This window comes from Fistularia commersonii, chromosome 31 (genome assembly GCF_037954325.1).
Source record: "Fistularia commersonii isolate RoL2024-O1a breed Wild chromosome 31, RoL_Fcom_v1.0, whole genome shotgun sequence".
Classification (NCBI taxonomy): domain Eukaryota; kingdom Metazoa; phylum Chordata; class Actinopteri; order Syngnathiformes; family Fistulariidae; genus Fistularia; species Fistularia commersonii.
Window position 1 is genome coordinate 4,600,240 of NC_141314.1, and position 24,364 is coordinate 4,624,603.

The 24,364-nt window shown below is 42.2% G+C and overlaps 1 protein-coding gene across 2 annotated transcripts; it reads left to right on the top strand.

The window, feature by feature from the left end:
• The first annotated feature begins 1,123 nt into the window (after positions 1 to 1,123).
• On the top strand, positions 1,124 to 18,763 carry pcdh12 (protocadherin 12). Of its 2 annotated transcripts, none has more exons than XM_086139312.1 (5): positions 1,124 to 4,176; positions 7,309 to 7,400; positions 11,378 to 11,529; positions 15,091 to 15,255; positions 15,840 to 18,763. In XM_086139312.1, the coding sequence occupies exons 1-5, from the start codon at positions 1,306 to 1,308 to the stop codon at positions 16,106 to 16,108; spliced, it is 3,549 nt and encodes a 1,182-aa protein (XP_085995438.1). In that variant the 5' UTR covers positions 1,124 to 1,305; the 3' UTR covers positions 16,109 to 18,763. The 2 variants fall into 2 exon arrangements, with proteins under 2 accessions (XP_085995438.1, XP_085995440.1); XM_086139314.1 differs by having other exon boundaries at positions 1,306 to 4,176; positions 7,312 to 7,400.
• The last annotated feature ends 5,601 nt before the right edge of the window (positions 18,764 to 24,364 follow it).

The following is a 24,364-nucleotide window of genomic DNA, read 5'->3' on the forward strand; positions in this document are numbered from 1 at the left end:
TAAACATTCAGAATCTGGTTTTCTAATAAAAATCTAAAGCCTCTTTTGTTTTCTCCGACTTTTTATTCGTTTGTTTTTTAAATTAGCCGGCTTCTGTCATGTTTCCTTTTTTTTTTTCGCAACTCCATCTGTGTTTCATTCACCTTCTCCAGGAGGCCCAAGGGCTGGAGGCCGAGGAGTGACGGAGGGGGATCTGGAGGAGGAGGTCGGTGTCGAGTTTCTTTAAAAGCACTCCAGAGGTATGCTGCGTTTCCTCGGGACAGGAGGAGGAGGAAAAGGAGGAGGGGGATTTTTTTTTCTGCACGCCGCGCTCCTCCTCCTCCCGCGCTCCGATTGGCCGAGGCTCGGTGGCCATGTGGGGAAGCTTGCATCCGAAGTTCCTCAGTCGGAGGAGAACTCCGCTGCGGTGAAGAAGAGGAGGAGTAGGAGGAGGTGGAGGAGGAGGAGGAGGAGGAGGAGGAGGATGAAGTGAGAGGACGAACGGGTCTGATCGTCTCCGGAGCAAAAGAAACCTTTCACCTCACAGGTTCGGACCATTTTATGTTTCCTTTTACCTCTAAGAAGAAAATAATCCCTTCATCCGAACTGAATGTAACTCACTAAATGCATCAAATTCTTTCTCTAAAAAGGTAATTCAGACCTCAAAAAGTTGATAACTTTATTGAATTCACCTTGAATTCAAATTCAAAATTTTTCAAATTAAAACTTTGTAATTCAAAAAAAAAAGTTCTCTTGGACTACTGTTTAAGGGTCAATCACAATAAAGTAAAAATGATTTCCTCTTCAATCTTAAAAGGGTATTATTTTTTATTTAATTTGCTTAAATACGTACAAAGTAAATTTTCAAACAACAAACTAACACTTTGTACTTTTTTTTAAATTCTAATTTTCTTTTTTTTTTATTTTAACTTGTTTTAAGGGACCATTTACAATGAAGGCATTTAAAGAATTATATTTTGTTGTGGTTCTCCTCTGAGCCATAGTAAAGCATCACCAAACAAACAAGTCAAAAACAATGACATCTATTGTTTGGTTTTAAAATCCCACTTTAGATGTCAGAAAACTATTTTTTTCTTAATTCACTTGAAAATTGAGGTGTTTTTACTTATTTTGTTTGGTATCCTGTTAAAATCCTGCAGAAAAACCAACCTTTTTTTTGTCGTTTGTTTTCCAGGAAGTGTTTTTTTTTTTTGCCCTCTTCGGATTATTTGTCCTCTGCTTTGAAGAAAACCTCTCGCTCCTGTTGATGGTTTTCCTGCCAGCGGGGGCATTTGTTTAGCCGACAGGCCGGTCCCCCTCCTCGCCATGTCGCCGTCGTCCCTGATCCTGGTCCTGGTCCTGGTCCTGAGCCCGGGCTCGTGGACTCTCGCCCCTGAGCCCTCGTCAATCACCGTCCAGTATCGGGTCCGGGAGCAGCAGCCCCTCGGGACTCGGGTCGGCCGTCTGTCCGACGACCTCTGGCAGCGGGACGAAGGTGGCGCCCTGGAGAACTTCCAGGTTGTCGAGCAAGGGAAGGCCCTTCCCTTCTCCGTCAGCGCCCGGGACGGCGTGGTCTCCACCCAGAGCCAGCTGGACCGGGAGGAACTGTGTCGCGGCTCGGACCCATGTGAGGTGGCCTTCAGCGTCCTCTACAGGAAGAGCGGAGCGGTGAACTGCCTGCGAGTGCGGGTGGAGGTGGTGGACATCAACGACCACAGCCCCACCTTCCCCGCCGCCCTGCAGGAGGTGGAGATCTCGGAGACGGCCAGCCTGAATATGCGGATCCCCTTGGACCGTGCCGTGGATCCAGACGCCGGTCCCAACGGCCTGCAGACTTACCTGCTGTCCGTCAACCAGCACTTCAAGCTGGACGTCTCCGGGGGTCCGGGCGGGAACAAGCAGCCGGAGTTGATCGTCATCAAGGAGCTGGACCGGGAGGCGCAGGCGACCTTCAACCTCACGCTGACCGCCTGGGACAAAGGGAATCCGCCTCGGTCTGGGACCACACTGGTCCGCGTCAACATCCTGGACTCCAACGACAACAGCCCCGCCTTTGAGGACGCCGCGCCCGTCGTGGAGCTCGGCGAGGACACGGCTCGCGGGACGACCGTCATCACGCTCAAGGCCACCGATCCCGACCAGGGTGCCAATGGCGAGGTGGAGTACTCACTCAGCAAACACAACCGTCCCGAAGTCCAGCGGCTCTTTTTTGTGGACCCGCGAACTGGTGAAGTGAGTCTGCGGTCCCCACTGGACTACGAGGCCCAGCCGTCTTATGAGGTGATCATCCGTGCGCGGGACCGCGGGCCCAACGCCATCCCCTCACACTGCAAGCTCCACGTCAAGCTGCGGGACATTAACGACAACGCACCCAGGATACACACCACCTGGACGCCTCCAACGGCGCCGGCAGCCAATGTCCTCGAGGGGGCGCCTGTGGACACCTTCCTTGCCCTGGTCATGGTGTCTGACGCAGATTCGGGGGAGAACGGCCGAGTGTCGGCCACCATCCAGGACGACTCCGGGCCTTTTCGGCTGAAACGGATCCACGGGGACAACTACATGATCGTAACCGCCGGCAACCTGGATCGGGAAAGGGTCATGGAGTACAACGTCACCATCGTGGCACGCGACCACGGGGACCCGCCTCTGTCTTGCGTCAAGCACATTCCCGTCAGCGTTTTGGACGAGAACGACAACGCACCCGTCTTCTCCTCGGCGGTCTACGAAGCCTCCTTCCAGGAGAACAACGTTGCAGGTTACCGCGCGCTGAAAGTCCAGGCGCACGACATGGACCTGGAGCTCAGCGGCAGGGTGTCCTACTCCATCTACAACTCCAGCCACCACTCGGAGGCCCTTGTGCAGCCCTTCGCCATTCACCCCACTAGTGGCGTCATCAGCGTTCAGCAGCCGCTGGACTTTGAGGAGTCCCGTGCCTACTCCTTCCTGGTGGAGGCGGTGGACCAGGGACACCCGCCGCTCTCCACCACTGCCACTGTGCGAATCCAGATCCAGGACGTCAACGACAACCACCCTGTCATCAAGGAGCCCAAACCCAGGAAGGGACGGGCGCAGCTGAGCGTCCCGGTCAACGCAGACCAAGGAGAGATTGTGAGCGAGATCGGAAACGAGATGAATGAGGGTTCCACTGTCCTGCCCACCAACCGCTTGGCACGAGGCGGGTCCAATTTCTTCCTGGCGTCCACCATCGAGGCTGAAGACCCAGACTCGGGTTTGAATGGGCAGCTCCGGTACCAGATCACCGATGGCAACCCCTCCGGACTCTTCTGGTTGGACGAGTCTACCGGACGGCTCTTCGTCAACACCACCAACGCCACGGAGCTCATTGGGAAAACTGTGGCGTTGGAGGTCTCCGTGTCAGACATGGGAACGCCAAGCCTCACCTCTAAGGCCACCCTGGAGGTGACCTTCATAAACCTCAGGGATCATCTGAAAAACTCGTCGCCCAGCAACCGCGGACAGCTGAGCTTCACCATGATGCTTGCGATTTGCCTGGGCGCCACCTGCCTGCTCCTTCTGCTGGCCATCGGTTTGGTGACGACCTTTTGTCGCCCCGAGAAACGGGACAACCGAGCATACAACTGCAGGCATGCCGAGTCCACCTACACCCGCCATCCGCGACGCCCTCAGAAGAATATTCGGAAGTCCGACATCCAGCTGATTCCCGTCATCAGGGGGCGTAAAGAGGACCCTCCCGGGGACGACGGAGAAACCCAACCCTTGGCCCCGCCCCCAGAGATGTCAGAGGACCAGCAGGCCCAAAGCCAGTATGACTTCACGCCGTCGTTGATCAACGCCAGCTTTCACTCCCAGTCCCACCTGGACGGAGACCATCCCGCTGCCCACCGTGGGAAAACGCTCCGGAAGCCGGGGAGCATAGAGCTGGACGGGACGCTGACACCGGCAACGTCGCAGCGGACCCTCCGCAAGTCCCGCAACTCGTCGTCCTCCACGGCGTCGCACTCCAGCACCCTGAGGCGCCAGCGCGACAAGGAGGCGGTGGCGCCGGACGCCGTGTCGTCGGGCTCCCAGGCGACCCTGAGGAGGCCGAGGGCCTCGGAGGGCCGCGGGGGGCCGGACGCAGAAAGGCGCCAGATGCTGCGCAACTTGGTCCGCCTGTCGATGGCCGCCTTCGCCGACTCCATCGAGCTGTCGGCGGCGTCCCCGGAGGTGCAGGTAAGCAGTGGGTCACGGGTTCCACCAGGAGAGTACTTCAGAATACCTCAAATACCTCAAGTACTCTGAGCAGGTACTCTAAACAACATGAGTACTCGACACGTTTGTTTGTTTTACCCAATGGATCGATTACATCATGGAGCTACAAAACAACCAATAATCACTAGATCAGAAAGATAATGATTTATTTACCTTACTCGATTCAATTTTGATTTAACATTAATTTATTGTTTCATTTAATTTCCTTCTATTTTCAGGTAATTTCTTCTGATTGGTGGTTTAATTCCTCGTTTCAAAGAATGTTTTCAGGTTGTTTAAGGGGAATTTCAGTTCCTTAAATTTTAATTGCAAAGTTTTAGGACACTTTAACCGGGTTCATTTTCTGCTGATAAAAGAAAGAACCCCATTTCCTGAAGTTCCCCGAGGAACCTTGAGGTTCTCCGAGGTTCCCCGGACCGGAGAACCTCTGAGTTTTGTGTCCATTAGAGAGAACACCTTCCTTGAATCTTTTTTTCCCCACTTCTCACTGCCCGAAAACATTAATGTGGGCCACCGTCATTTTACTTCCATCGGGAAAAAAAAGCACTCGCGTGCACGTGTATGTGTGTGTGTGTGTGTGTGTCCGTGTGTCCATGCGTCTACGTCTGTAAGTGTGTGTGTGTGTGTGTGTGAGATCACATTCAATCCAACATGTGCTTACAGTTACTGCGGGGTAATTAACTGCCCCTCCCCCCCCGGGCTTTGAGATTGATTTGAAGTGAAGTCCATTAGAGAGTAAAACACACACATGCACACACACACACACACACACACACACACACACACACACACACACACACACACACTCACACACACAGTGGCTTCCATTACATTTTCCCAGCAGCCTTCTGTCCTGTATGATGACTTACTCAGACACGCCAAGGGCTGCCGTCTGTGCGCGCATGCATGCGTGTGCACGTGTGTGTGTGTGTATGTGTGCACGTGTATGTGTGTCTACGCCTGGATGACTGATGACTCTGGAAGCTGTGAGCAGCCAGTTTATTCAGGTGCTCGTATGTCACACACTGTAATCCGCCCGGAGAAACTCTGACAGATGTGTGTTTTTTTTTTTTTTTTTGTAAATATCACATATCACTTTCAGATTGGTGCCGGGGGGGTCGGGGGTCGGGGGTGGTGGGGGTCCGAGAAGGCCGGGGGGGGCGGCGGCGATGTGTTTGTGGTGTAACGGGACACCGTCGCTCTCTAATGAGCCCGAGGAGCCCTTTGCACTCTTTGGCTGGGGGGGGAGGGGTCAAAGCGATTGACAGCAAATCTGACCAATCACAGACCAGGATTTCATTCATGCAGTTCATTAAAGTTGCTTAAATAAGATAAGGTAAGATAGAGTTGACTGATTCCATCGCGGGGAATTTTTTTCTGCAGACAAATATCTCTTACAAAAAAAAGGAAATAAAAGACAAAATAAAATGAAAGAAAATAACTTGAGCAGAAGATAAAAATAAATGAAAGCTAATGACTTGTGCACAGTTATAGTAGGTGGGTGGGTAAAAAAAAGGAAACAAAAATGATAGAAAAGAAAATAAGAATGAAGACTGGTGATAAATTGAGCCAAAAAGTTCAATTTAACTAAAAAAAGGTAGTGTTGCATTAGATTCAATGACCCTCCTCCAGAAAATGGCAGGCAGAAAAAAATGGCCTTAAATTAGGTGTGAAATCAAGAAGACCCCTTAAGTCTGTGGAGGTTCTCAGTCATCCATGTCACGGTAAATTCTTGTGAAAATCTTCTTGTCGTGGCAACTGAACTTGATTTTCTTCAAGTCCAGTTGCCACGACAATAAGATTTTGACAAGAACCCTTAAGAATTGGCTGGGAAATCAAGAGGAAAAGAGGCAGAAAGGGTTAAAGGCGGGAGGAGACGGCAGAAAGTGAGGAGGACAAAGAGCTCGCTGCCGACCCGCGCCGTCACGTGAAGTTATTTTTCACCTCCCCGTCTCACACACACACACACACACACGCACACACACACACACACACACACACACACACACAACCCTCCCCTCCCGGCCGGCCCAGTTGGCACGGCAAGGCCTTTGGACGCTTCACTCCTCCCTTGAGGGTTCAGAGAGGAAGAGGCCTGATGGATGGGAGGGGGGATTTACCATTCACCTACACACACACACATACACACATACACACACACACACACACACACACACACACATGCGCATGCATGAGCACGCACATCCATATTTCTACGTCCATCCTGGAAGGAAACAAGCTAGAGAAGAATAGACCGTTTCCTGCACATGCGCAAATACACATACACACCAACGCTAAAACAAGGTCAAATATTAGTCTGTGAGCATTCAAGCACACACACACACACACACATGCTCGCACTTGCACACACACATGCACAGGTCTGATGTGAGATGGACAGAGCCAGCTGGTTCTCACACAAAGAGAAAAATGTTTATCACTTTCTACCAGCGAAACTCACACACACACACACACACACACACACACACACACACACACACACACACACACACACACACACACACACACACACACACACACACACACACACACACTCTTTATGAAATGGTCGCGGATCATGAAACTGGAACGTTTCATGAGTCTCAAGTCAAATGGACTGGACTCCAATACAGAGTTAGAGCTGACAAGGAGGTCTGCATTAATAAATAAGAAATAATAATAAATGGAAGAAAATAAGATTAAGATAGACAGTTTATAATCCGTGTATTCAGTGATTCATTATCACAGGTTTCATAGGGTGAGAGGAGGGATTCGCCCCAGAGCAGTCATAGGTGCACATATATAGACATACATCCACTCACTCATTCATCATGTCATAAATAATAAACAACAATTCACTCTTTCATTCACAAGTTATAGGGGAATATTGCTATTCACCCTCTCATTTACTCGTCATATAGACACACAACCATTCACTCATTCAGAGATAACCAGGATCTCAAATTTCATCCAATTAATCCAAAGAGAAATAAATCCTGATGTATTTTTTTCCTGATTTACTTTGACTTTCCTTCTTTTCAGTGATTCATCTAATCAAGGTTTTGTCCTCCTCCCTGTTCTTCCTCCCTGCAGCAGATCTCCCAGCTCCTCTCCCTCCTCCGACAGGGTCAGCTCCAACCACGGCCCAACTTCCGAGGAAACAAATACTCTCACCGGACGGGCAGGTTAGTCCTTACTCCTCATTCTTTTCCTTGTCTTCCTCTTCCTCACACAGATCAAGGAAACATACATGAGGCACCACCCAATGCATGATAGCATATAGCTATGTTAGCTGCTGGTTGCTCTGCACCTGTAAATTAAAACAGCAACAACAACAACTGTTGTTATAGATGCTGTTTTGATGGTCAAAGTAGTGTTTATCACATGGTAAGCTAACTGTCAAGAAGCTAACCGTCATGAAGTGATGACAGAGACTGAACCAATGGCCACCCTAGCCGCTGGGCGCTCTGCACGCGTAAATGTAAACAACATCAACAACTATTATTATTGCCACTGTATTGATTATTAAAGTGTTACATATCACAGAGTAAGCTAACCATCAGCTAGCTAACCATAGACTAGCTGAACGTCAGCTGTCTGGTCATTAGCAAACAATGAACCAGCAATTAAAATGTGGTGCAATGACAGAGATTCAACCAATAGCCACCCCATGAATGATAGCAAATAGTAAATTTAAACAACAACTATTATTATTATTGACACTGCTTTGATTATTAAAGTCTTTCATATCACAGAGTTAGTTAACCACCAGCTCTCTGGCTAGCTGAACATCAGCTATGTGACCCTTAGCGAAACATGAGCCAGAGACAACGTAGTTTTGTGACGTCAGAGATTCAACAGATGGCCACTCTATGCATGATAGCATGTAGCTATGTTAGCTGCTGGTCGCTCTGCACCTGTAGACAACAAGTATCGACACTGTTTTGACGGTTAAAGTTTTGTTTATCACACAGTATCATCATCTAGCTAACTAGCTAGCTGAACATCCTCAATTAGACCAACAGCTAACCATGATGATGCGATGTCGGATATTCTACCGCCGGATGCCGTTTTCCCAACATCACTGGCCCACAGGCTCCGGCGGCCATCTTGAATGTATTTTCATACACAACCCTGCTGGGACGCGCTTCGGCGGGCCCTCGTAACGTCACCCTGAATACGTGCGCCACGCCAGCCTCCTGACCCAGTGACCAGCGCTTCCAGAAATAACTCAAGAGCCAGAGCAGGTTGAAGCACCTCCATCATGATTCACGGGAAGCGTCGTCATGACGACGGGATTACCCCCCACACACACCCTCTCCTGCCTGATACAAACCAGGCCATTGTTCCCGAGGCGGATCTGTGTCATCTCCCGAATCGCCTCCGGTAAAACATTCAGGAAACCGAGGACGAGACGCTGACGTGCCTCCGCGAACCTGACGCCGACGTGGACGACGTGCTGCGGGTAGAAAAAGAAAAAAAAAAACGCTATCTGCTCGCTGTTGATGCGGCGCCTCAAGCAGGAAGTGAAAGGAAAACTCTTTCCTGCAGAGCGTGATGACAACCCGCCTCAGGTTATTTTAGTCTCATGGTTCCCTCTAAGAGATGTGGTAAACAGAGTCGGCCATCTTGGTGGAGTCGACGCTCTCACCAGGTGGAATAATAGGATTTTAAGTCATCAATCAAATCAATTGTGCAACCTAATCAATCTAGATGACCTCTGACCAACATCTTCTATTCTTATTTCCTGTTTGTCGCTGCTTTTCGTCCCCTTGGCACTGATTGCTTTTGGATCGTTTAATTGGATGCCCCCCGTGCGGTTTCCAAAAAACGGGCCAATCAGAAGCCGGATCTCTTTTTCGTCTTGTTATTATTTTTTTAGCAGCTTGATCAGCATCAGATGGCAAAGTGTGTGTGTGTGTGTGTGTGTGTGTGTGTGTGTGTGTGTGTCGTGGTCGAGTTTTGCTTCCTTTGTAGTTTAATGATCCGCAACCATTTAATGAAGTGTGTGTGTGTATGTGTGTGTGTGCACCCGGTTGTGTGTGTCTGCACATTGTTATGTGTGTGTAACACATCTGTTAGCCTGCTTGTGTGTGTGTGTCTTTGTATTTTCGTGAATGTTTCTGTATGTGTGTGTCTATGTCTCAAGTGTGTGTGTGTTTGTTCGTCTGTTTCTCTCCATGTGTGTCTATGTATATTTCCATGTGTGTGTGTCTTAACTGTATATGAGACTATGTCTTTCCATATGTGTGAGTGTGTGTGTGTGTGTGTGTGTGTGTGTGTGTGCCTTTTGTGTGGATACTGCAATACATGTGTGTCTTTGTGTGTGTGTGTGTCTATGTGAACATGATTCTCCTCATATGTGTGTGTGTGTGTGTGTGTGTGTGTGTGTGTGTGTGTGTGTGTATGTATCTTTGTATCTGTGTGAATCTATCGTTACGTGTATGTGTCTGAAAGTGTGCAAAAATGTCTTTCCATATGTGTGTGTTTATGTGAGTGCACATATGTGTGTGTGTGGGGGGGTTTGTGTGTGTGTGTGTGAATCTTTGTATCTTTGTGAATGTTCCTGTTCGTGCCTTAGTGTCTCAAGTGGGTGTGAGAGTGAATGTCTTTCTGTGTGTGTGTGTGTGTGTGTGTGTGTTTGTGAATGTGCTTCCTCCATATGTATTTTTTGAATGCCTGTGCATGTCTTTTTTTATGCTTGTGTGTTTCTGTACATATGTGTGTCTTAAGTGTGTGTGTCTCTCTCCACATGTATATGTGCAATTTTGCATGTGTGTGCAATTTTGTGTTTTTCCATGTGTGTGTATGTGTGTGTGTGTATGTGTGTGAATGTGCATGTTTTGTGAGTATTTCTGTACGTTGTTGTGCGTCTCAAGTATGTGTGTGCGCCTTTGCGACTGTGGTTCTTCCCATGTGTGTCTACATGAATGTGCATGTGTGCGACCTTTTCATGTGTGTGAATATTTCTGTATGTGGTTGTGTGTCTATGTGATAGTGCATTTGCGTGTTTCTACATCTGTGTGAATGTTTCTGTACGCGTGTTCGTGTGTGTGTGTGTGTGTGTGTGTGTGTGTGTGTGTGTGTGCACGTCTGTTTGCTCCCGACTGATTATCTGTCACCTTAATCTGTCTACCACTTCCTGTCGGAGCCTGTGGTCTGATACCATGGATATGTGGTGTGTGTGTGTGTGTGTGTGTGTGTGTGTGGTGTGTGTGTGTGTGTGTGTTATCAATGGATTAGCAGCCTGAGATCTCTGGTATTTTATCAGCGGTCGATCGGCTGTGTCTTCGCCCTGGTTTCTGTCTCAGCGTTGTTTTTATCTTTCTTTTTTTTTTTTTTTCTCCTTCTGAAAGATATTTGAAGCCTCCAAGGAGGAGATTCTGGAAACAAATCCTACCAGAATCCTGTCTTTGACACTTTGCAGCAGGAAAACAAGTTTTATAACTTGGCATTAATCACGTGCAAATTTGAGAGAGATAAATAAAAATTCCCGAAAATCGGGAAATCGTGACATTAAAACGTGCGAAATCAAAATCTGCAAGAGAAAAGAGAGCAAAGAAATCCCTAAATTACAGCAATGCTAAAAAATGAGGAAATTAAAATGAGAGTTCTTTAAAAATTGCGTTAGAAAAAAAAAAAAGCGGAAAATAAAAATATTTTAAAAATATCAAGTCTGCATGAATTTAGCTGGAAAACGGGGGTGACTGGGACTCAAGACCCACAATGATGATCAAAAAACAAATGAGCAATCAATCAGTATAAAAATTAATAAAAAAAACATACTTTACACTATTTTGAGGTGGGAATTTCACATGTTACTAAGAAAAAAATGTATCAAATTTAATTAAATAACAGCTAAATCAAATCTGAATATCATTTTGGCTTGAAATATGTGTGATTACTATGTTATAATTCTTGATTTGTGTTTTGTTTTTGCGTGTGTGTAAATATATCATTTAAAAATGAAGAAAAAAAAACAAACGTCACACTATTTTCAAGCTAGAAATTTCACACAATCGCTAAAAAAAAAAATCAAATGATATGAAATAATAGCAAAATGAAATGAAATGATGTATATCATTTGAGCAAGAATTGTGTATGATTACTTTGTTATAATTCTTGATTTGTGTTTTGTGTGTGTGTGTGTGCGTATGTGCAGATACACAGGCCAGGATTGCTCAGACTGGCAGAGTACCAAGGACAGCGGACATGGGGAGAGCGAGGCCGGGGACGTGGACTGGGACCCGGGGAGGGACTCGCCCATTGACCCCCAGCTGGAGGAGGGGCTGAACAACCTGCTCAACAACCCTGGTACCCCCCACACACACACACACACACACACACACACATTGCAAACTCACACACTTGCATAGATAGCATGCACACAAGCATACACGCAATAACTGATACACAAGTGCAAACATAAATACACATGTGTAAACAAGCACACACACACACACACACACACACAGACACACACTCACGAGAGCAAACCTGCACACGACTGACATTTCTTAAACACACAAACACATCAAGATGCGAAGATACATACAAATCGTATGTAGATATACACACATACAGTATGAAAAACACCCACATTGCAAATTTACATTCACATGAACACAGATATCATCATCCACACACACACACACACACACACACACACACACACATACACACACACCCATACGAAATTCTTGCTCTACTTCGGTGGCGACGCGACAGTGGGGTCTGTCGGTGCTAAGTCTTTGATTCCAAGCGCGACCTTTGACCCCTGGATTTGTGACAATGGAGGGTCCAAAACAGGAAATAACAGACGGCAGGTCAAACATCCTGTCATACACACACACACACACACACACACACACACACACACTCCTCCGCACCGTGCAAAAGCTTTTCATCAGACCCACAGCTGCCATTATTATTACTGCTATTGACATTTGAAGCCGATTTTTGGAAAGTTTAGGTGATTTGTTTTGGAGTTAAGGTGATTTTTTTTCCTTTTCTATGCTTTTATCACTTTCGGTCGGTTATTTATTATTTGTTTGTAGATCCGTCAGGCAGGTTTGAAACGACTCCCTGGATCGCGTCTTTTTTTTTTTTCTGTCCGTCACCTTTGACCTTTAAGGTATTTCTGTCCTTATCTTTATCATGGCAGCCATTACCAATAATTGATGGCAGAATTTTTCAAGTCGTCTCCTGCGGTATTTCGAGGTCATTTTTCCGACTCTTGATTCTATAAATCAATCTCTTATCAATGTAGACATCAATAATAACAGCAGCAATAGGAGTAATAATGATAATAAAAATAACGATTAATTAAACACCGACTTTCTGGTGAAATGGAAGAACAAAAGTCAAACTATACGTCAAAAGTGTTAATTTGCGGAAAATGAGGTTAAAAAGTGGCAACGATTGTTGTAAAGTTGGGGCCTTTATAAGCAGAAACGGGGAGAAAAAGGAGCGGCGCCTCTTTCATCCTTCACTTAACGATATCCAGATGCGGGGGCATTAACCCCCGGCTTCAACACACACACACACACACACACACACACACACACACTGCTCCCCCCAGACCTCCCATAGACCCCCAGCCCATCCCCTCCCCTTCCTCCCTTTGTTCAGGCTGTAGATCCACCTTAAAACACCGGAATCCTCCTTAAAAGTCAGGAGGGCATCGGGTTTCACGGATGAAACAATCGGCAATTTAACTTGAGAGAATGGGTGATTTGGCGCCACCTAGTGGACAGATTTGTTACTAAAAACATTTATGTTTATGATCGCCTCGGATTTGTTGGGATTATGTCATTGGTTACTAAATAATTTATTTGCATTTTTAATTTTTTAGGTAAATGCTACGCAATTTCTCATTAGAATTACAGTTTAATTTTTTCTTGTTTTTTGTCATTCATTATTATTATGATTATTTTTTATGATCAACATGTCAGCTATTTTTTTTCTAATAATTTCAAGACCAAGAGTAAATAATCCAAAGTGATTTCTTGTGAGTTTCCTGATCTTTTTGGAGGCCGTCTCCATCAGTGGAATTCTCGACGACTTCTGTCCGGTTGTTCTGTCCTTTTTGTTTCAGGTTTGGCAATTCTTGATAACCGACCTGTTCGTTTCTCACCAGCTTTGGTTTGATTTTTTTTTTTTTTTTCTTGTTTCAGTTTTTTAAACGTAAAATGTACAAAGAAGCTGACACTAACCTGCAGCGTTAGTTGTCTAACTGTTAGTGCTGAGAAAAGACCCCCCTGGGTTTCCTCTGTTTGTTGACTGTTGAATTAAAACCATCTCTTACAGATTATAATCCTGAGAGCAAGTTATCCGATTCTGTTACTTTGCTAAACCCCAGCTCACCACAAAAACAATAAATAACTACAAAATAAAAGAAGCAAAAAGGAAAATGGACAGGTTTTTTTTTGGATTTTTCTTCTTTTATATCTCCCTTTTTTGCTAATAATTTGAATTCAACCATATTTAAAGAGACTTATCCGACATCTGACCCCTGCTGTCCTAATAGACCAATCACGTCAGAGCCCTTTTAGGTGCTGGCTCCAAATTATGGTTTGTGTGTGTGTGTGTCTATGTGTGTGTGTGTGTGTGTGTATGTTTGTCACCGGATGCCAGGAATGAACATCAGTTTAAAACTCACAAACACACTCCTGGGCAAACATCAGGCTTCAGTGATTCATCTACAACCGTGGGCTGAGGCGGGGGCGGGGGTTTACCGCGAAAACACAATCCAAGTACCAACACACACTCACAATATCTGTTGTCACACAGGTGTGAGTTACATGATCATTGACCCTGCAGGCACGCACACACACACACGCACGAACACACACAGAAACATAAACACACACACACAAACGTACGAACACACACAGAAACATAAACACACACACAAACCCACTCACTCCTCAGTCATCAAGCGAAGTTGTAAAGCCGTCGGCTCCACTAACACAATGGCAGGAACACACACACCTTCTGTAAACACACACACCAACTGTGCAGGGACAAACACACACGCACACACACACACACACACACACACACACACACACACACACACACACACACACACACACACACACATACACACACATATTAACTTTAGAGAGCTGCCGTGCGTAGATTTACACACAACTATTGCATACAAAATGTTCAGAAACACACATGTGCGCGCACACACACACACACACACACACACACACACACACACACACACACGCACGCACACACAAACACGCACACACACACACAGTCATTTTCTGTCATCGATCATTTCTACTTACGAGAAACCCTTGAATTTCCAGAGGATTTTCTCACGGCTTAAATTAAATCCCTTTTAAATCACAAAACTTTATTTTCTTAATAAAAAAATTATGAACACATTGTCATGATTATCACATTATTATTTTCAGGATTTTTTTTTAATCTGCATTTAATTTACCGGATTTCTTTCATAGTTTTAATGTACTATATTAAGAAAATGTGTTATTCATATTATTTTTACATAACATGATATTATTATTATAAATCAATGGGGAATAAAAAAAGACAACTTGCATCTTTCAAGATAAATAATAGATTTTTTTTTCATTTTGAATGACCTTATGTAACTATGATCGTTTTTCATTCATTTTTCTCATTTCTTTTGTCTGGTGGATCAGGATGCATTTGGCGCCTGCCCCGCCTGCAGCTGCGACACTGCAAATTTACATATTTCAAATCAGCAAAGGACATATTTACACATGGAAACACGGAGAAGCGTCCGCGCTGCAGTCGGAGACATTCACTCAAAGATTTAAAATTGAAACTGTAATTGAAACCGAAATCGAAACTCGGTCTCTGTCGCTCTTGCAGAGGACGTGTTCTCAGACGTCCAGGACCCGGCCTGGATGGCCCGCCTCTCCCTCCCGCTCACCTGTGATTACCACGACAACGTCTTCATCCCCAACGGGCCGCCGTCCCCCGACGACGAGCTGCATCCGCGGGACGCCTTGGACTCTTCGTCCTTCTCCACTTTCGGTAAAAAAAAAGCTACCGCTGTCCTGAAAAATGTATTTCCGTTTCAGCAGATAAATCTACAAATCAACAACTAAAAATCGTCCAAAATAGATGTAGCTTAAAAGCGATGACTGCTGATGTTCGAATTCGGTACTGTAACGAATCTATTTGAGGGAAAAATGTTCCTCTGTTTGCGAAAGAAATTCAATTAAATTTCTTTTAATTTTTCAATTTCTTATTTAACTTTAAGCTTTGAGACAACTAAAATAAGCTTGAACAACTTAAAAAAAAAATGATATATCTGACAAATCGGTGCTGTTGACCACATCTGGGGCTTTTTCTTTGCCATTTTATTTTGGCCAGATGATAAATGCTATTATTATTAGCATTAATGATGCTAACTGTTAGCGAGCTCTGCCCTAAAGGATCCACGTTAGTTGTAATCAAAGTTACTCCATAGCAGAATTCAGGAGGAATCCATATATTTAGTTTTCACTAATGACTCTTCAAGTTTTGTTCAAAAAATTTAGCATTTTGGAGGGAAAATTTTAATTTGAAAAGGGTCCAAGATCCTCCTACCAGTGAAAGCTTTCCATATCCCCCAGGTAAAACTCCAGAGAAGGACGGCGCGCTTGGCGGTGCCCTGCTGTCCGAGGTTAGCACGCTGTTTGAGATGCTGATGACGCAGAAGGCCGACACCCATCCGGGCCCCCGGCCAGATGTTCTGTACCGACTCTCCGCCGCATACCGCCGTTCTCTGGGCCTGGATGCCGCCGCCAGCGCCACCGCCTCGACTCCTGCTGCTGCCAATGTGTCAAGGAGCTCTGCGGGCACAGACAAGTTGGGTTTCACTCCGACACCCGGACTTTATTGAGACAAAAAATGGGATGCAGAAAGAATCTGAGCTACATTGCAGGGACTTCACAGAAACTATTGTTGGTTTCTATGATTGAGGTGCCGGTTTGAACTTTAGGGGCATTATGTGAAAAAAATCCGAGCATATTCCTTTAAACATGTTTTAAGTGGGTGCAACTGTAAAAAAAAAAATCAAACTGGATTTATTGATATGGAAGCAGAATCTTAAAGACTTCAGCCTTGATGACTATTGAGGCTATGAAAACGAAAATCATGACGGTGTCTCAGAAGTCAAACAAAAAAGGCTCTCTTTACTGGGAGAAACTTGGAAAAAAAAAAGGGCCTGCGACAGTAAAAGCCTCCGGTGGTGATCATCTGAACAGCATATTAGCATACAGATAAACATGCAGTTTATGACAGTTATATGTAGATGATTTTTACACCACGGACAAAAAACATACACTCAGGAAATAAGGTTATGGGACGCAGTAAAGATAAACAGCTATCATTAACACTGTGTAAAGGTGTTTGTTTGTAGCATTAGCCGCTAACTGCAGGCCATGCTCTGACTGTTGCGTTTTAGCTGACAGCCCACATGACCTAACTACTGAAATGTGACTCGGGCTATAACTGCCATGCGCCAGAGGCTCAGACAAAAGCTAAAAATGCAAAACTATAAGAACGGCTAACACTTTCGGTCGCTTCTCAGCTTGTGTTTAAAGATAGATTCCAGATATGAAAATCTCTAAATTTTGCTAAAACTGCTTACAAAACATGCTATGTTAACAGCTAATTTCAGCATGCAAGTTTGCTTCTCCGCCAACAAGCTCTAGCATGGGGCCTTGCTTAAAATAACATTGAACAACTTTATCTTTAAAATAACTTTTCAAGTTAATACTTAACTATTTCACCTACATGGGCTTTGGAGATTTGAAAATGCACACACAGTTTCAGGCTAATGTTAGCTGCAAACTGTCAAAAGTACTAGTTTGCCAGCTCAGCTTTAGCAAGTGTTGCTAATTAGTTGACAGGAAAGCTGTGTTATAGTGGCTGTAGAGGCTAAGATAAGTTCTACAGAGGCTGCAGATACCTTGTATGCCATGCACTGCACTGGAAGCTAAAATGTAACAAAACAAAACAAAAAAAAAAAAACAAACAAACAACTAACAAATGCTAGCAGGTAACCACCCCTACAGAGGTGTATAAACAGTTTTTGAAGCCATAGTTCTCATCTACTCCCAGTGCAATCATTATTGCGTTAGCCAAAATATCAAAATAACATTGTTAAAAAGTCCAGTTAGCCTGAAAGGTAAAAGCTAAAGACCAAGCATTAAATTAGTATCTACACCTTTTTTAGCATATAGATATAGCAAAGTCAGCCGATATCCTGAGATATTATTGTCAAATTGTTTGAGCAGCTTATATCCACCTGAAGTGCCTTAGCCTATGTTTTATTGAATATATATGTCCATATATATGGATATATATATATATTGTATTGTTAGTAGTCAGGGAGAACACCAGGGTGACAATAGAATGTCTGTTTAATGACAATAGCTATTGTTGGCCACAGCCACACCACTCAAACCTACAACACAACACTTGTTTGCGTTCAATTCCAGGTAAATTCCCCCAGAATTCCTTGCACCCCCAAAGCACATCGACATAATTACACAGAAAATAAGCATTTACATAACATTAACATTGGTAACTGGCTACAATATATATGCAAGCAATATGTCAAATGAAAACAAGACACACTGGGGTCGGGAGCTTATAGCTTTGAAAGCTAGCGGCCAGCTGAAGCTTGCTAGCTTGTTCATAAATTAATACAAAATCTACGGTCTGACGGGTGAAGCCCTGAATGGGAGTGCCTTCTTTAAAACATCCAGTTGGTGGCGCGACATCGCTGAAATAGACTGCAGGAGGTCAACGGGAAGTTGAGCCTGTTCTTTTACCTCAGCTGATAATTTTCCTGACTACTTTATGGTCTGATTTCCAATTTCCGGTTACAGTTTGACGCAGGAGTGCATGTGGAGACGACAACATTAAAATCAAAGCATCGTTTTCCCATCTCCTTTTTTTATTTAACTGTTTTTGTGACGCCAGATGTGGGAGAGAATGTGCGGAAAACGCACACAGATGCTGTGTTTTTGTTTTTGGTTTGTTTGTTTTTTGATGCTCTTAATGTGAAGGGGAGGGGAGTTTGAGGGCAAACAGGAAGTGCGGTAAAGAATTTGCCGGTGAACGTTGAGTTCAGAGCGCAGGTATTTTTGAATCTGAAAACGAAGGAAGTGTGTGGCGGAGATCAGAGGGCAGAGCGGCGAGCGGGATGACAGATGAAACGGTCGAAGCAGCGGGGATTATTTTTACAGACTTCAGAGTCTGGAATTTCCCGTCTGAATTGAAACCCTCCGAATGCAACGTCTCCAGACAGAAAATCACTGTTTAATGACAAGTTTTTAAGATATTGGTTCAAATTATGAACCAAAAGTTTTTTTTAATTTCTTTTTAATTCTCTACTGTATGTTCCGAATGAGAAGAAGCACTTTGTAAATAGTTTTTTGTATGGGAGAGGGAAAAAGCTTTTTGTTAAATGTTTTTTTCACCGTAATTAAAAAAAAGACAACCTTTGTAACTTTTTTCAATAAATCAACTTTTGTTGGAATAAAAATGATCACTTTTTAGCCTCTGAATTATTATTTATTAAGATTTTGTTTTTTCTCTCCTCTCTATTTTACTGCCTGGGCGGCCTCGATGCAGAGAATTCAATGCATATAATTACACAAAAAAGTTAGCTATATAAAATTGTGTTTGCCAAGTCACATCATTTCTAAATCTCTAAATCAATTTAGTGAAAAACAATAAGGTGATTTATTATCCACAAAGAAAAGACTTCAAGGTAAAAAAGTGAAATAAAAAGACAACAAAAAGAACTACCAGATTGTTTTCTGGGCTTTGCTTGTTTGTTTTTCATCCGCTGTTGCCATGGTAACCTCCCGGTCAGCTAGAAGGGGGCGGGTAGGTACCAAGTCACCTGCTGAAATCACAAACGTGGGGTCAAAGTGAACGGTCAAGTGACCAGAACTGAGTCAGAACACTTGGAAAGGCTGCCGGAGTGAGAACTGGCGTCCTCTAGTGTTTAACAGGCAGCATTACATCCAGGAGGACGAAGTGCCAACAATGTCAACAACAGCGATATCTAGCGTCCAAATTTAATTGGAAGTGAGCTGCAGGTGAAGATGTAAAAAAAATTGAAGCAAAAGTATTTTGTATCATTTCATGAAAATAATTAATAATTAATAATATATAAATAATTAATAAATAAATAATAAATCAGAATAAAGCAGCAATATCTGTAATCAACACTAAGGTATAGTTGTTTGAAAATTAGAATTAATAGCACCTTTAAATCTGAAAGGAATTAAGTTAAAAGTGAGAGGGGGGATAGCTATAATGAGGAGGAGTTTAGTGGAAGAAAATGAATTTCGTAAAAAAATTAAAAAATTGCTGTAAAATGTACAAAATAATTTTCTAAAAAAAAAAGATGAGTTTACACAATTAAACTACCTTTTACAAAATGATTTTACATATAGATGCTAAAAATCTGCAAGAAGAACCAATAACTGACATCTATTAATTTTTAGCTCAACAAAATCAACAGTAATTCATAAATGAACCTTCAGGAAATTCAGTATTTGTAGTGACCAGTCGGAACTCAGATGAGAACAATGATGACTGCAACATTTACAAAACTAAAAGGATTTAAAGAAGAAAGAAGATACATGGATAAAACCACTCAACTGAAATATCAACAAGTTAATCCACAGTATATTTACCGAATATATTTATGAATATTTTTTCATTTTTTTTGAAAGTATCCAAAGCCTGGAAAAAAACAAACAATAACTTTGTAAACAAATCAACAATCATCAACATGATGATTTGAAAAACCCATGAAAAAATTGAAAACTTGGGAAAATAAAGCAAGAATTTGGATTTTAAAAAAATATATATATACGTCCGGTGGGAGCTGGAGATCACAGCCTGATGAAGCCAACAGAATCACATCATCTGCAAAAAGCAGAGATTGGATCCTGCGGCCACCAAACCGGATCCCCTCGACACCCTGGCTGCGCCTAGACATTCTGTCCGACCCTCTTCTCCAGCATCACTGAATAGACCTTACCAGTTAAATAAACAATAAATCCCCTTAAAAAGCAAATAAACCCCTTACTTTTCTTAATACTAGAGGTTTAAAACTTCCGTTCGTAGATACAAACTGCCTTCTACCTTTGCTTTTCGCCGACGCTTCACTTCCTGCTTCCTCTGCTTAGACTCCGCCCCCTGGGAGTGGAGAGGGGCCTCGCTTCTTTTTTTTTTTCCCCTCCTGAGATTTTCCTTTTTACATATTTATTTAATTTTTATCTTTTTTTTTTTTTTTTTGCTCATTTAAAAAGACAAATGACTCCATTTGCAACATCTTCAGCCCTGGATAAAGAGAGAAGAAAAAAAAAGAAAGACAAAAGAGCCAAACAAACACTTTCGGCGGGGAAACAGATGTAGACGCTGCATCCTATTAAATCCTTGAGAGGAAGTTTAAGGGAGAATAAAAAAATAAAAAAAAGAAGAGAAATCCAATAAAAAGTTGATTAAACCGGCGGCAGCAGTTTATTGGCGGCGGCCAATAAGAAGGGCCCGGGAGCGCCGCGGCGAGGATCCCCGGGAGGAAGGAGGCGGATTCACCCGCCACCGACGACCACCAGGAAATATGTAAAGAAAGTGGAAACAACAGGTGGTTAATTTTGCGGCTGTCAGCGAGGAAGATGAAGGAGCCCGAATATCATTTCCAAGAGTTCGCATTCAAACAAAAGTGCAATAAAAGGAGAAAAGTCCCCCCTTTTCTTTCCTCTTTTCCCTTCTTCTCTTCTTTTCTCTCTATTTCTGCCTCCGCTCTGGTCCCCCAAAGAGTTTCCCGGCGTCTGGAATGAATTAGCGGCCAAACGTTTCCATCCCAGAACCGATTCACCGCTGGGGCTTGGGCCCCGGCTGGTTTTCCTCCAGAATTAATATCGATTTTCTTTTCCTTGATAAAAAAAAACCTGTTCTAATTTTACGGTGTTATTTTATTATATTTTTCTGTATTTACTCAGCATAGAAGCCATTTCTGCTCATTATTATTATTATTATTACTATTATTACCCCTTGTTGTTATTAAATGGAATAATAAATATTTCTTTATAAATATTATTATCATCATGTTTGTCAATATTATTATTAATAAGCTTTTTAATATAATACGTAACTAATAATTGCATTATTATTATCAGGATATTATTATTATTCATTATTTAAAATGTATTGTTATTGATATAATAATGTCATTATATTATATTATACATGTCAATTATTCACATTGAGCTATTTATCATTATCATTATTATTATTATTATTATTGTTATTATTATTATGATTATTGCTAAAATAATCATTATAATGTTAGAATTTATTGTTTTACTGACTCAGTTATGTTCAGACAAATTTATCGCTCTTTGGGATTTTAAAAAAATATATTTTTAACATGTATTTTATTTTTGTCAACATTTTCAGTATTTCTTTAGTTGCAGTTAATTAGTCATTTTTGGCAACATAACTGTTTAATCTTGTGAAACTCTACCCTCATTTTTGCACCAATATTTCGGACTTTTTTTGTCCCAGCGATTAGTTTTCTTTTTCTTTTTTCACTTCCATTCATACTTTGTTTGCTGCAAATTTCAGTTTGCAATATCTTCTTTTTACAAAAGGCGCCATTCTTTTGCCTGGAATCAAAAAAAAGAGTGGTGCAGTGAATTTAATATTAATTCATTTAACTCATTTAGTATTTTATTTATTATGAGTTATATGTATATGTTATATGTTATATTTTACACGTTTTGAAATATTTTTGTAATGTTATTTCAAATCATAAAAAATAAATATTCAAATAAAAATCCATATAGTTGAATAAAGATAATGAAAGGGGAAGTTAAACAGTTCTTAAAATAATAATAATAATGATAATAATAATAATAATAACACAGTTCAATTCTATTATTTAAAAAATGTATCTCATATTTGTTTTTATTAGTTTAATGTTTCAAAGCTGGATAAACCATCATTGATTTCTTGTTGATTGATTTGAAAATGAAATCGCAGCTGTAGCAGGAACCACTGGGAGGCACCAACATCCCACGGCTGGAACGCGCGCGCACACACACACACACACACACACACACACACACACACACACACACACACACACACACACACACACACACATACACACTTGGAACAACTTCTCGCATACAGACGCAGATTAGTGCGTTCAGCTTTATTTTCTTCTCCATCTATACAGGAAGCAGAAAGTGCCGGGATGTTCGACGGCGGCCTTTTCAAAATAAAACCATAATAGAACCGGACTTACACACACCATTTTAAAATTAGGATATTTAAATTAGAGAATAAAATTAGGAATTTTAGGATATTACGGGGAATTTCCTTGTGTGCTTGCAATTTAATTCAGGGTAAATTAAAGTAACTGAAGGCAAGTTTTCTTTTAAAAAATGCTCTGGCCTTTTTTATTTTCAGTATTTGAAGTTTATTTTGTATGTATTGTATTTTTCAGGGATTTTTTTTCCTATTTCATTTCAGCATTTTTATTGTACTTTACAGAGATGTATTGATGTTTCTTTATCAGCAATGTTTTTATAACAATTTAATTGCATTACCTTCGTTGTACATTTTTGCAGGAAATTCTTTAAGACTGCACTGTTTTGTGCAATTTTTTAGCTGATTTTTGGCAAAAAAAAATTAGCAGCATGTTTTTGTAAGATTTATTGATATTTGGCAACAATTTTTGCCTTTATTTTTAGCAACTATAAGTGGATTAGTGGATATTTTGCTGATTTTTTTCCACACATTTCTTAGGGAATTGTTTTGCCTTGCAGCAATGAATTGCAATTCTTTTCACGGTAATTGTTATTTTTTGAAGATTTTTTTTTGCAGCTTTCTTAGCTGATTCATTTTATCTTATTATTCATAATTGATAGACGCACTTAAAACAAACAGGTTCTAAACATCAGCTGTAAAAACTGTCATGATTCAGTTTTCTCACAAATACTGCTGCAATTACACACACACACACACACACACACACACACACACACACACACACACACACACACACACACACACCCACGCACACACACACACACACTACACCAAAATCAATGATGAATAACCATCATATTTTTAAATTTTCAATCAGTCCCCTAAATATTAATGACAAATTGAGCTCAAGTCTTCTTTTAGAAAATGTAAAAAAATAATATTTGAAGAAAACGTACTTTTTTCTTTATGGGAAAGTTATTTCTCCATCCGTTAAATGTTTCTGTTCAGCAGCCTCGGCCCCCGTCCTTGCAGAGAGGGACAGGACTGGGTACAAGTGTTGCCACGGCAACAGGACGGGCAACAGCTGGAGGGCTGCAAAATACCAACAAACAAGAAAAAAACAAACATAAGGCACTCTTTTGGTCATTCAGGGAAAAAAAAACAACAATTTTTTGCATTTACTTGGGTCAGTTCTGATTATTTTGTTTGTTAATTCATGGTAATTTATTTTTATTTTACAGTAATTATCTGTTTTTTGAATGATACTTTGTAACAGTTTATTGCTGTTTTGCAGTTCTTATTGTTATTCTGCAGCAATTTGTTGTTATTTTACTTTGCTGTTACTGTGCATTAGTGTTACGCTATTTTGCAATAATTGATTGCTATTTAGAAGTAATTTCCTCCAATTTTGCAGCAGTGTTTTGTTATTTTGCAGTTATTGTGCAGAACTTTATTGTTCTTTTGAAATACTGAATTGCTATTAAGCTGGAATCTCCTTTGATTTTGCATTAGTCCTTCGTAACTTTGCAGTTATTTATTGTTATTTTGCGGTCGCTTATGGTTACTTTGCATGAACAATATTATTATATTACAGTACTTTGACGTTAATTTATGGTTGATCTGAAGTAGTTTGTCATTATCTTGCGGTATTCTGCGGCCGACGGTTCAGCGATTCCTTGGCTATTTTTGCATCTTTTCTCTTTGCTTGTCATTTCAAGGCCATATTTCCTCCTTTTTTCTTCCTACTGTTCTATAGAAATGTATTTATGTATAAAAACTGTATATGTCCCTGTAAATCCCAGTGTAGTTCTGATGTGCCCAACCCGAAGCTTCCATAGGCTCCGCC

Excerpts from the sequence above, each read along its gene's own strand:
- pcdh12 (XM_086139312.1), top strand. The coding sequence starts at position 1,306 with ATGTCGCCGTCGTCCCTGATCCTGGTCCTGGTCCTGGTCCTGAGCCCG. Across the intron at positions 4,177-7,308 it reads CGGCGTCCCCGGAGGTGCAG|CAGATCTCCCAGCTCCTCTC; the intron begins GTAAGCAGTGGG and ends TCCTCCCTGCAG. Across the intron at positions 11,530-15,090 it reads CAACCTGCTCAACAACCCTG|AGGACGTGTTCTCAGACGTC; the intron begins GTACCCCCCACA and ends TCGCTCTTGCAG.